General features: G+C 40.9%; 1 protein-coding gene across 1 annotated transcript in view; it reads left to right on the top strand.

Annotated features, from left to right (window-relative positions):
• Positions 1-2,937, top strand: part of LOC136883595 (hexosaminidase D) — a 113,924-nt gene extending 110,987 nt beyond the window's left edge. The window contains exon 6 of the mRNA XM_067155982.2: positions 631-2,937. Within this exon, the coding sequence (XP_067012083.2) occupies positions 631-906 (276 nt within the window). The 3' untranslated portion in view covers positions 907-2,937. The remainder of the gene's footprint in view (positions 1-630) is intronic.
• Positions 2,938-12,677: the final 9,740 nt, after the last annotated feature.

Raw genomic sequence — 12,677 nt, 5'->3', positions numbered from 1 at the left:
AATGTTAACAACTTATTTTTAAAGAGGTATATGGTGTCCCTATTCACTCCTCTGTGTGGCTGAATAGGGATTACAATGAAAAGAGACATCTGTCCCTTTTAACCCCGACCTTGGGGTGACTAGTGATATGAATATATGTTACATATATATGTTCAGGGGAAGAGAGAAGCAGATTTATATTATATGTTATCAACAATCTACAGGAAATTACAAATATAAAAATGTAACTTTCAATACTAAGTTATTTATTGCTAAGATATATAGCAAAAACGGAAAAGGTTGTCCTTATTCATCCCAGTTTACGGTATGGGAAAAGTTGAACATTATTTCAGTGTTAACTGGGATGGCCATGATTTTTCACACTGCATTCTGGAGTTGTTAGGGCATGTGCAGATGTTGATTGTGAACTTTCTTCTTGGTTTACATTAACATTCTTTCAGATAAGCGTCATTGTCTTAGAGGACACAACATAATTTTTTTCAATCATTTCTTAGTGTATGATTGTTTATGTCTTTTTCAAAAAAAATTATTTATTTAAAATGACCAGTTTTCTGTTTCAAAATATCACTTCTGGGGTTTTCAAGTGACTGCAAATTTTCTACTTAAGACATATTTTCTGTTGTGTTGAAGGTGGAACATGCTACAGCCGAATTGGACCGTTGCAAGATGGAGCTGCTCTACATTGAACGTGACATGACCACAGCAATGGCTGTGGTCTACGATCACTACACGGCCTCCGAGTGGATCGAAACGTACATCCGTCCTTTGGATACAAAAATCCGCTCCTTGTGGGAAGCCAAAGAGAAACTGCTGGCAAAGAACCATTGGCCAAGACGGCCTCTGGACGCGTCGCTGCAAGCCCACGAGAGAACGTCTTCTAAAAGCAGAACACGCGAAACCTTGTAACTGTGCTCCAGTACACATGTGCCAAACAGAGACAGCTCATAGTCTAGCAATCCCACTACAACAGGAAACAAGCTAGAGAGCAGGAGCTACAATTGTGATATGGTTCAATCCCCCTTCAGCAAAAGGGTGGTTGAACTTACCTGTCTCTCCCTCAATATTTCTGTTGTTCTGGGCAGAAATGTATCGTCCTTTTTAGCTGGTGGTTATTTCTTGCTCATAGCCTTGCCTCGTTATTGAAAATCAAATGCTTGCTGTGTAATATCTTTAGTAGGAAGCACCGAGTGTGAAAAAGTTGCAACACCTTTGTAATTTGAAAGTGTTCTAGAACCTTACACCTACACTGGATAAGTTGACGTTACCCCATCACTGCACTACAGAGATGAGTTGACACTCCATGTCATTTGTGTATAGTGTGTTTACTCTTCATACTTTTCTTTGAATTCAAATTTAGGAACCTCACCTGCTGTGCTGAACAGGGGTCTTGCTGGGGATGGAAAGATTGGAAGGGATAGACAAGGAAGAGGGAAGGAAGCAGCCGTGGCCTTAAGTTAGGTACCATCCCGGCATTTGCCTGGAGGAGAAGTGGAAAACCACGGAAAACCACTTCCAGGATGGCTGAGGTGGGAATCGAACCCACCTCTATTCAGTTGACCTCCTGAGGCCAAGTGGACCCCGTTCCAGCCCTCATATCACTTTTCAAATTTGGTGGCAGAGCCGGGAATCGAACCTGGACCTCTGGGGGTGGCAGCTAATCACACTAACCACTACACCCTATCGTTATGTCAATCTGATAACAGAAACATTGAGTGTCATTCAAAAATATTCTTGTATTAATTTGTTTTGTATTGAAATACACAAATTGAGTAATAATTTCAATATTTTCGTATGCTTGGATTTTTGTAGGAGAATATTTCACGTTTTATGATTTTCATGTGATAGTCCCGTTTGTAAATCTATATTACACATGATAAAATACATTTTTGGAAAAAAATGTCTTTATGTAGGTTGTACTGTGAAATGATATTTGGGGTGTTGTCAACGCCCCGCACGACTACTAACATTACAAATGAATGAGCGACTCCGTGAGGGTCAATACTAACGATAATATCCCGAAACAATATTTAATGTTTGCTGGCTAATAATCATCTTGTATTCATCGTATCACAAGTTACCAATGGAGGAACGTGGAACTATAATTCCAAGCAGTTCCGACAATAGCTGTTAGATGGCGTTAGTGCATCAGTGGAATAGACACTGGAGTCGAGCGTGTCTGTTCCAGATTGTTCCAAAGGTAGCAATCTCAACCCTTGGCGACTCTGTTCGCAGCCCATCCCTAGGCGAAACCCTCATACCGGAAGTCCCACCCTATAAAAAATATAGTAGGTATTCTCAAAGTTTCACTCGTAGAAAATTAAAAACCAAATCAATGACTACAGTTAGAAGGAAAACGATGCACTATTCCAAACGAGAAACGTATGTAAAAAAGAAAATCACTTCTCAACTTACAAGTATAAGTTATAATATACAAGCGCAGGGCACTACACTACAACTGCACAACGACTGATCTAGCACCAGACTCTTCTTTGATTTAAGATTTATATTTCGCTATTTTTATTGTATTTGAAATATAAATTTGGATGTCAGTCATCTCGCCAGAGCAGGTTGACACTTTGTCATTAATGGCTGGATATTTCAGTTTCATGCAGATCAGTCAGTCATCACTGATCTACATTTAAGACACTCACCCAGGTGACTCGTTGTTGACCTAGTCTTTTCTTAAATGATCTCAAGGAAATTGGAAATTTATTGAAAATTCCCTTGGTAAATTATTCCAATCACTAATTCCTCTTCCTATAAATTAATATTTTCCCCAATTTGTCTTCTTGAATTCCAATTTTATCTTCATATTATGATCTTTCGTACCTTTAAAACCATATAAGTCTCTGGTAAGACCCTAACGAGTATGGTTCCAGTGTATGGGACCCTCACCAAGATTACTTGATTCAAGAACTGAGACTTTTCAAGATGACAGTAGCGCCAGTGATAACGTATGGAATTGAGATCGTGTGGGAAAAGCTGAAGATCAGAGACCTGATGAGAATAGAAAGAATAAAAGCAATGTTCATGAAGAGGATTACCCGAGTTGGAAAGACAGCGCCATCCTGGATGGTATACGAAATTATGCGGGAGACGTATTTCATAGAAGACATACGATCACAATTCTACCTACAATCAATGGAAACAAGCAGGGCACTAGTAAACATCAGGGAAAGGAAGAAAAGTGAAATTGACCTAGACTTCTACACCTCACCAGCGATGACGGATGATAGATGGACTAGAGAGTGCAACACACAGCGCCACGTGATACACGACTCTCCATACATGGGTTTCACCACAAGATATGCGTAAACCAGAAGTTCCATGAGCCAGACGAAGATTGTAAGTGCACTTTGTATGGGCAGAAGTGTAATAGATACCACATCATAACTTGCACAAAAAGAACGAGGACAATTACAGACTATAGCAAAGACTGAAATGTGAAATTTATTTAATGCTCAAACTTGAGTGTACATTTCTCTATTAAAATTAGAACTGGAAAAAATCCAAAGAAAAGCAGCTCGATTTGTTCTGGGTGATTTCTGACAAAAGAGTTGCGTTACAAAAATGTTGCAAAGTATGGGCTGGGAAGAACTGAGAGAAAGAAGACGAGCTGCTCGACTAAGTGGTATGTTCCGAGCTGTCAGCGGAGAGATGGCGTGGAATGACATCAATAGACGAATAAGTTTGAGTGGCGTCTTTAAAAGTAGGAAAGATCACAATATGAAGATAAAGTTGGAATTCAAGAGGACAACTTGTTACAAATATTCATTTATAGCAACGAGAGTTAGGGATTGGAATAACTTACCAAGGGAGATGTTCAATAAATTTCCAGTTTCTTTGAAATCATTTAAGAAAAAATGCTAGGAAAACAACAGATAGGAAATCTGCCACCTGGGCTACTGCCCTGAATGCAGATCAGTATTGATTGATTGATTGATTATTTGTGTACTAATGTCATTCCACACTATCACTCCACTGACAGGTTGGAACTTACTATTCCATCGGTTTTTCACTAAATATGTGATGCATTGTCTAAGTCTATTTCTAAGTAATTCTGAGTTACAAGTAGTTTTTTTCTCTTCCCCTTGATATACGTTTAAGTCAGGTTCAACTGTATATCTAAGACTGAGGCTGCTATTCCCGATAATAATAAGAAGAATAACTTCATATAGCCTGGTGCAGCCCTTGTAAGGCAAACCCTCTGACGAGGGTGCGTGGCATCTGCCATGTGTAGGAAACTGCGTGTTTTTGTAGTGAAGAAGAGTGGTGTGTGAGGTGTACGGATATTGGGGACAGCACAGACACCCAGTCCCCGAGCCAAGGGAATTTGCCATTTAAGGTTAAAATCTCTGTCCTGACCAGGAATCAAACCCTGGGCCCTCTGATCCGAAGGCGACTACGTTGACCCTTCAGCCAAGGAGCCGGACATTATTCCCGATGAAGAAACGGAAAATTACTTTTGTACTGGTAGTTCTGAGATTGAACACATCAAGGAAGATGAAGAGGACCTACTGAGAAAAGTCGATGAGACTAGCTGTAATAATAAGGATGTATCACCGGCCACTATCGAGTACACTGTGAGATATCTTGCATTTAAATCTCTGGGATTATAAACTGAAATACCTCTCGAAGAGTTCTTACAACTCCATCTGCAGACTGGGTAAACACAGTAAAATAAAGATTATTTTCTCTGGCTTCCAAGAACACACCAATTTGAAATGTGATAACATTGAGTTCGACTCTAAAAATCAATGTTTCCTAATGTTCATATCAAAATAATTGCTTTATACACAAGGACAAGAACATTTATTCAAATAAGACATTTAAATCAAGAATGGCAAAAAACAAGTAGCAAAGAAATATGCCGCAAATAAGAGTCCCACATGGTTAAAATGTGCATGTCATGACACTTTAGTTCATGAGAAGTTAAGCACCATAATGCAGGCACTGTTTTTTTTTCTTTACGTCGCACCGACACAGATAGGTCTTATGGCGATGGCGGGACAGGAAAGGGCTAGGAGTGGGAAGGAAGCGGCCGTGGCCTTAATTAAGGTACAGTCCCAGCATTTGCTTGCTGTGAAAATGGGAAACCACGGAAAACCATTTTCAGGGCTGCCGACTGTGGGGTTCGAACCTACTATCTCCCGAATACTGGATACTGGCCGCACTTAAGCGACTACAGCTATCGAGCTCGGTCACTGTTTTTAATATGGTCCACTGTAGTAATGGGTATACTGTAAAATATTAGATTACTGGGTTGTCCCAGTATTTTAAAGCCACCAGAAATTGGGCTGCCTGTTGGTCCACGGATCCGAAGATCATTCCTTTAGGGAACCCCCTATCCGCCACCCAGGGACGCGCTCTGAAGGGTGCAGGTTCCCCTGATTATTCATTGGGAGTTAACCCCAGCCACAATAGTCTCTCTCTCTCTTTCTTTCTTTCTCACCAGGGAACATAAATATGGAGAGTCCAAACACAGGGTAATGTGCCGAATGGCAAAACGCAGAAGAGGATCCATTTCCAATGTTATGGTTTCCCAACGGCTGTGAAGGTGAAAGAGGATAAAGCCAGACAGACTGGCTATAAAGGCGCTACTCAAATAATTTGGAGTCTGCCTGTCTCATACTACATGTGCCGCAGTGAATGGCTCGAAATCATGGTGTGTGGGCCTCCTCGCTGCAAGTTGAGGTTCACCTTAAACAAAGTCATGCTTGTGGTATTTTCTCCTGCTACTCCTACAAAGTCCAACGGCGATGGGATAAGATTGGTGGAAGCAGATTTATGGTTAAATTGGGAGCTTCTTGTCTGGACCTTCATGTTGGCATCGGATGTTTGATGGTCACCTTCCTGAGACTTAGTGGCTACTCAGGGATCTGGTTCTGCATCTGTGTCTGGGCAGGCCTACTTAGGATCACCGCTGCCCACCTCGAATGACGAAGGCCCTAGAAAATGTGGGCTAAACATCGGTAGCCACGGACAGATCCCGGCTGGGAAACCGCACCCAGAGGGACACCCCAATTTAGGGCCGACGACGATGATTGGGTTAGTGTGTGTCCAGCCCTTATTAAATTATAAATTAGAAAGGGCAAAGAAATCACTCGTGAAAGATAGATACATACTTCTCGTTCCTCCATCTCAATAGAAGTACGTAGTGCAACATGTGTGGTGTATGCCAGCGATGCCTGTCGGGTGACTTCACGCAAGAGCGACCAGTGTCAGTAGTCATTGGTGGACCGGCCCCAGCTTGGAATACCCAGCATTTGAAACTTTTAAAAAAATATTTGGGTGAATGATTGTGACCAAAGCAGCCACGACATCTTTTAACATCAATATTGTAACAGGAAAATTGTTCAAGTCGGCTAGCTAGGTATGAGACTGACACAGGATGTGTCCGGTCTCTGTCTGAATTGTTACAGAAAGAAGAGGTTGGCATGAAATAAGTATAATGGACTCTTTCTTAAAATTGTTGAAGAGTTTATTTACAAAAATAAATGTTTAATTTCACATCACCTCACTACAGAAGCTTTTATGAGTGCCCTCCTGGGTCTGAGCTGGTAATGTACACTGCGGTCCTGCTATTGCTCATTCACCCTTACATCGTCGTCCGATGAAGGTCTGGAAAATCTCGAAAATCGAGAATATCTCGAAGTTCTCAAAATTCTGGAAGATCTAGAAGCTCTTGTAGATGTAGAAATAGAACACGGCAATGCACTTGTGCCCGAAATGTACTCGTTTAGGCAAATGACTTCTGCACAGACAGTTATCAGTAGTAATGGTTTCAAAATAAATCACCAGTCACTGAGATCTGATCGCACTTGAAAAATTAAGATTGAATGTTACTTGCTTTGCTTGCTATTTTTGCTATTTGCTGTACGTCGCATCGCCACAGATAGGTCTTATGGCGACGATGGGATAGCAAAGCCCTAGGAATTGGAAGGAAGCGGCCGTGGACTTAATTAAGGTACAGCCCCGGCATTTGCCTGGTGTGAAAATGGGAAACCACGGAATGAATGTTACTTTCTTTTAATGTTACTAAAGTTGAAGTTACACAGTCGAAAATATTAGACTGAGTTAAATGTGAAATTGAACTGAATTCGTAATGTAAAATGGAATTGAACTTGTGATGTATCAGCCACTTAGGAAGAAACAATAAGTATGTCACTCTATCACAGTCAAATAACATTGGCTGAAGAATAACATGAAAAAGTAAAGTACTCCACTTGAGATTGCTTTAAAGTTCACATTCTTTAATTGGAATTCATCACTGTAATAAATTGTAAATAAAGATTTTTATCTTGTGAATTTAGTCCCATTCACTTCACTTGATTAATGTAAATACAGTACAGTCTTTGATTGGAATTAATCACTGTAATAAATAAAGATTTTATCTTGTGAAATTAGTCTCGTTCACTTCACTTGATTATAAGAAATAATGTTGTAATGCAAACACAGTCTATTCCAGAACAGTCCTGAGTTTGATGTATTTACAGATACACGTTCTATCTTAAGAATGCGAGAAATGTCCTTTGCACGTGAAACACAAGTTTAAGGAATCACAAAATAGTGACAGAGTCCTACTTAGAATGTCATTCATTTGAGAAAATCTAAGTTTGATTGTAATGATTTACTCGGTTTGAAGTTTACTGTCATAAAAATTCCTATCACCTGTGGATTTGTACACTGAGTTATATTCAATCACTTGGGAAAACGTTGCATCATGAGAGAAATAAATACAAGTTCTCATTATACTTGAGTTGGTCACTAAATAGTTAATCACTTGGGATACACATAAAATTAACATGTCTTAATTCACAGTGGAACTTCTCTACCACACACGAACGGTGTTGTAATTTCTAAGTCTGATACAAAACATCGTAGAGTTAAAGTTATTATCATGCAGACTTTCAAACACTTGACGAGGCTCAAACTTGTAACTCACATCGCGGCGGTGTAGAACCATCAGCCGACCGTCCGGCCTTGACTGTGGCACATAGTTGATTAACTTGTCATGAAAATATGCCTCCCTTTTATACACGATTCTGGAGAATTGAAGCTATTCTATTTTATTTAATATCTCCCTTAATCTTTGTTGGAATTCCTACAAACTTAAGGACGATGACGTTCATTTAATCATGTATGTATGTATGTATGTATGTATGTTGGGTATTCAGCCCGAAGGCTGCAGCTCCATCAACAGCTGTCATAAATAGCCCAGGCATCACTGAAGAGGCGTACTAGGGAAATTAGGAGTGAGGTAGTTTCTCGTTGCTTTCCTCACCGAGCCATCCGTTGCTGTTACGTATCAGTCTGCCAAGCCCACTGAAATGCATGCACCAACTCACCCTATGAGCGATATTTGCACACCATTCATAACAGGAAGCAATGGTATTACTAGCATCACACATACCTCAGTCACTTTCATATTGTCAAAGCCAAGGATGAGACTGAGACAGGTCAATAAAAGTAACTCTAGTCTAAACAAGAGTTATTTACGATAGAACATTTAGAATGTTCTCCCAGCTGACGTAACTTAGCCTTGACCGAGATGCAGGACGTGACGTCACACGCTCCACTTTGCTCGCAACTGACGCGCTGTAGCTGGCTGGGTATTATCGCACGGAGTTCAGCTTTAAACATCAGGAACTCTGTTTCGTACCAGCATTCCTGGTACAATTTTTTTTTTACTGGAGGTCTTTGGAATTAACACCATCAATTTAGTGTAGACAGTTTTCCGTGGACAAAACCAACACCTTGTAACGAGTGTTCATCATCTGTCTATACTAAGTCTTCATCATCTTCTTCCTCATGATATTACTGTGTGCCAAAACTCAGCTTTCTATATACAGTAGATAGAAATGTTGCCATGTTTTAAAAGTTCCCATTGTGTTTGACTGGCAGTCCATCTAGGTCACAGCAAAGCCCTTCAGACACGGTAACGTCACCAAAGTCAGCAGAACTTTTCTCATACGTATCTTGCAAATATTTATGGCCATAAAATAGTGTGCTAAATCAGCGAACATTTTGTTGGACATAGATCACGATGCTACATATTTCTTTTGATTTATTATTGGAACTCGTTATCTCACCTGTGGGTGAAGTGAAAGGATGCATTATCTGTACCCCTGCATGTCGTAAGAGGGGAACAACCAAGGAATCTTTACTCGCTCTCTCCTCTTCTAAGCCTAGAAATGTATCCACGATTCTATACCTTTTCGTGTAGCCGAGAAATTTACATTAAAAAAAAAAAAACGCACACACACAATTCCAACCAGTTATGAATGGCCACACTAATTATCACTAGTCTATTTACAAATCTCTCTTCTGTACACACTCCAGGGAGTCCTGGCCAATTGTTACCTGGTTCAGACCTCGGTGGGACACTGGCGACAGCCAACACCTCTAAGTAAAATTCTTTCTTGAATAAAATTACTGTGTCCACCTATTCAATACAATTATATTTTGTAGTGATTAAATTCTACATGAATTATAAACACTAGTTTATAAACACTAGTGGACACAGTAATTTTATTCAAGAAAGAATTTTACTTATTGTATCTTCAATACAGAACAAAATTAGTTACTTGTAGCCAACACCTCTGTTGCCCTCAGCCCAGCCACCGAACCCCAACACACTGAGTCTCACACGGAGTCGAACACTGACTGCGAGTCCCACACTGACTGTCCGCAGCTAGCCTCCCTTTTTATAGTTTGCATGATTTGGCCCAGAAATTTTGCGATGTCACTAGAGGCAGAACATTCCCGTTGAATCTCCAAGGAACTCACAGGTAAGCCGGCCGCCGAGGACAATACACGGAAAGACCGGTCCCACCCACTGATCTCTGTACATGGATGGCTGGTAGCTTGGGTAGCAGTAAGCCGAATAGAAGATGACTGGCGTAGTAAGATGGCAGCGAGCGCACGGTGCAGTAGACCACGAGGAGCGCGCTTGCTTTGTTTATGCTTAGTTCAGGGACGCCAGGCCTCTTGATTGTAGTTCCATGGGTGTTCCGTGCTGTGTTATTGCAAAGGAAATAGTGTAATCGAAACAGACTTTGAACGTATTAGGTCGTGTTACGTACATGTAGTACGTGTTGAAGAGATGTTAAGTACAGAACAAAAATGGCCAGCCGGACACCAGTGGGATCCGAACCCACGAATTTAGATTCGTTATCTTGTAGTATGCCTGTAAATTACAAGATTCAATTTCAATGTGTATGTGTATATGTGAAATCTGAATGAAGAGTACGGGGTATTATCATGCCGCAGTATTCAGCTTATGGATGTACAAACAGAACCGATCAGCAGAAGGTGCGTTTTATCTTCTTCTTTATCTGTTTACCCTCCAGGGTCGGTTTTTCCCTCGGACTCAGTGAGGGATCCCACCTCTACCGCCTCAAGGGCAGTGTCCTGGAGCTTCAGGCTCTGGGTCGAGGGATACAATTGGGGAGGAGGACCAGTACCTCACCAAGGCGCCCTCTCCTGCTATGCTGAACAGGGACCTTGCGGGGGATGGGAACATTGGAAGGGATGGACAAGGAAGAGGGAAGGAAGCGGCCGTGGCCTTAAGTTAGGTACCATCCCGGTATTTGCCTGGAAAAGTGGGAAACCACGGAAAACCACTTCCAGGATGGCTGAGGTGGGAATCGAACCTACCTCTGCTGAGTTGACCTTCCGAGGCTGAGTGGACCCCGTTACGGCCCTCGTACCACTTTTCAAATTTCGTGGCAGGGCCGGGAATCGAACCCGGGCCTCCGGGGGTGGCAGCTAATCACACTAACCACTATACCACGGACAGCTGTTCACTGATATAGCCTATTTGTTGTGTGTCGTTAATATTCCAATATATATTGTTGAAAGAACTATGTTGTGACGGTGAACAAGAAGAGTTCAGAAAACCTTGGGGCTGTGAAAAACCTTAAAGAGGTGAGATTCTATCCTTGGATCGGGAGCTTGTGAAGTGGATAGCTTTCCCGTTATGCTGTGCCTTTTTTGTTGGAATATGCCATGGGCTGGTTTTGTAAAGCATTCTCGGAATTGGGTGAATTGCCATTTGAACTTGCAAAATTCTCGCATGTTTGTATGTTGAAAATGGATCTGATTGGTGGGGACACATTGGCGAGGTCTCCTTGTGAATTTTAATTTTGTTGAATGAACAAGATTTTAAAAATAATAATCATCATCACAGTTTGGTGTCAGCTACCTATTTGGAGACCTTTGTTACTAAGGCAGCCTGTTTATGAAGTTCAACATTCCAATTATGCTCCTATCTAGATGCGAAGCCTCTCACACTGTTCTGAAGGCTGAATTACTCTTGTTGAGTGGATGCAGAATGAACCATCAGGAATCTTTAATGTGCTGAGTTACGATGTGAACACCAAAACCTGGCTGAGCTTCAAAAATAGGCTTCTTTAGTTGAGATCAAACCCACAATCTTGACATGAGTCGGGCACTCTACATTAAACCACTGACTTGTAGGGATTATTTTAGTGTGTCTTGTGAGTAGCTTTTATGATGTGAAATATTCTGTATATAGTGAATCAAGGTTCCATTGTATGGGATTGTTTTGTTTTTAATTCTCACATTCCTTTTATCTTCCCATGTTGCACAGTTTTGTAGGGCTTGTAAAAATTGTACATATTTGCCTATGTAATCGACAATCATCCGCTACATGTCTGAAAGGAGTGTTGTGATGTTTATTTAAGTGTTAGTTTGACCTACAGAGATTCAAGTATTAAGATACTCGAGACTAGCTGATAGATGATATTTTTCTTGTTATGTATGGACAAGTGTTTTCTTTCCATTGTTGTAACTTCTGCAATGTTATAAATTAAACTTATTTATCAAATTATTTACTTTTCTTCCCTACCTGCCTTTAACAGCTACTACCTTTCCGTACTAATGATCCTGAATGGAGTCACGATATTTCTTCTTCCTCTTCCTCTTGCACCATATCTTCATCAGATGTCAGCTGTCATCAGGGCGATCTGGTTCTTGTCTCAGCAAGTCAGGAAAGAGTGGGGGTACCAAGTCCATATCATTCTCATAGATTCTATAGCCAAGATATTCTCCTACAATATTTCTGGATGTTATAATTATGAGGGCAGATCAGAAAATAAGTTGCACTTCCCAGTTATGGCCATTTATTACACCACCTATACAACAGCAACACGACTATAACGACATACACTGTCATCATCATCGGTTTGCCCTTCCAGCGAGCCGGGTAGGGTGTTTGAAAACGAGCGTCTTCCAAAGTTGCCTATTCAAAAACATTTCGTTGTCCAAGACAGATTCCCAATTCCATCCTCTTCTCTCCACGTCTTCCCTCAGTTGGTCCATCCATCTTCTTCTTGGTCTTCCAGCTGGTCTTCTACCTGTTATTCTCTTTTCCAAATAAGCACATGGTAACCTTGTGCTATTCATTCGTTTAACATGCCCAAACCATTTAAGTCTAGATGACCTAAGTCTTTCCTCCATCGATTTATTTAGACCTAGGTTAGATCGGATCTCATCATTTTTCACATGATTAATTTGGGTCTTTTGGAGGGCAGTTCTAAGAAATTTCATTTCACAGGCTTGAATCCTACTATAATCCTTTGATGTTAGTGTGCAGGTTTCCAGAGAATATGTAAGGATAGGAATGAAATATGACTTGTACAGGGTCATTTTTG

This window comes from Anabrus simplex, chromosome 1, assembly GCF_040414725.1.
Source record: "Anabrus simplex isolate iqAnaSimp1 chromosome 1, ASM4041472v1, whole genome shotgun sequence".
Classification (NCBI taxonomy): domain Eukaryota; kingdom Metazoa; phylum Arthropoda; class Insecta; order Orthoptera; family Tettigoniidae; genus Anabrus; species Anabrus simplex.
Note: the sequence above shows the minus strand (reverse complement) of the source record. Positions and strands in the feature narration are given on the sequence as shown.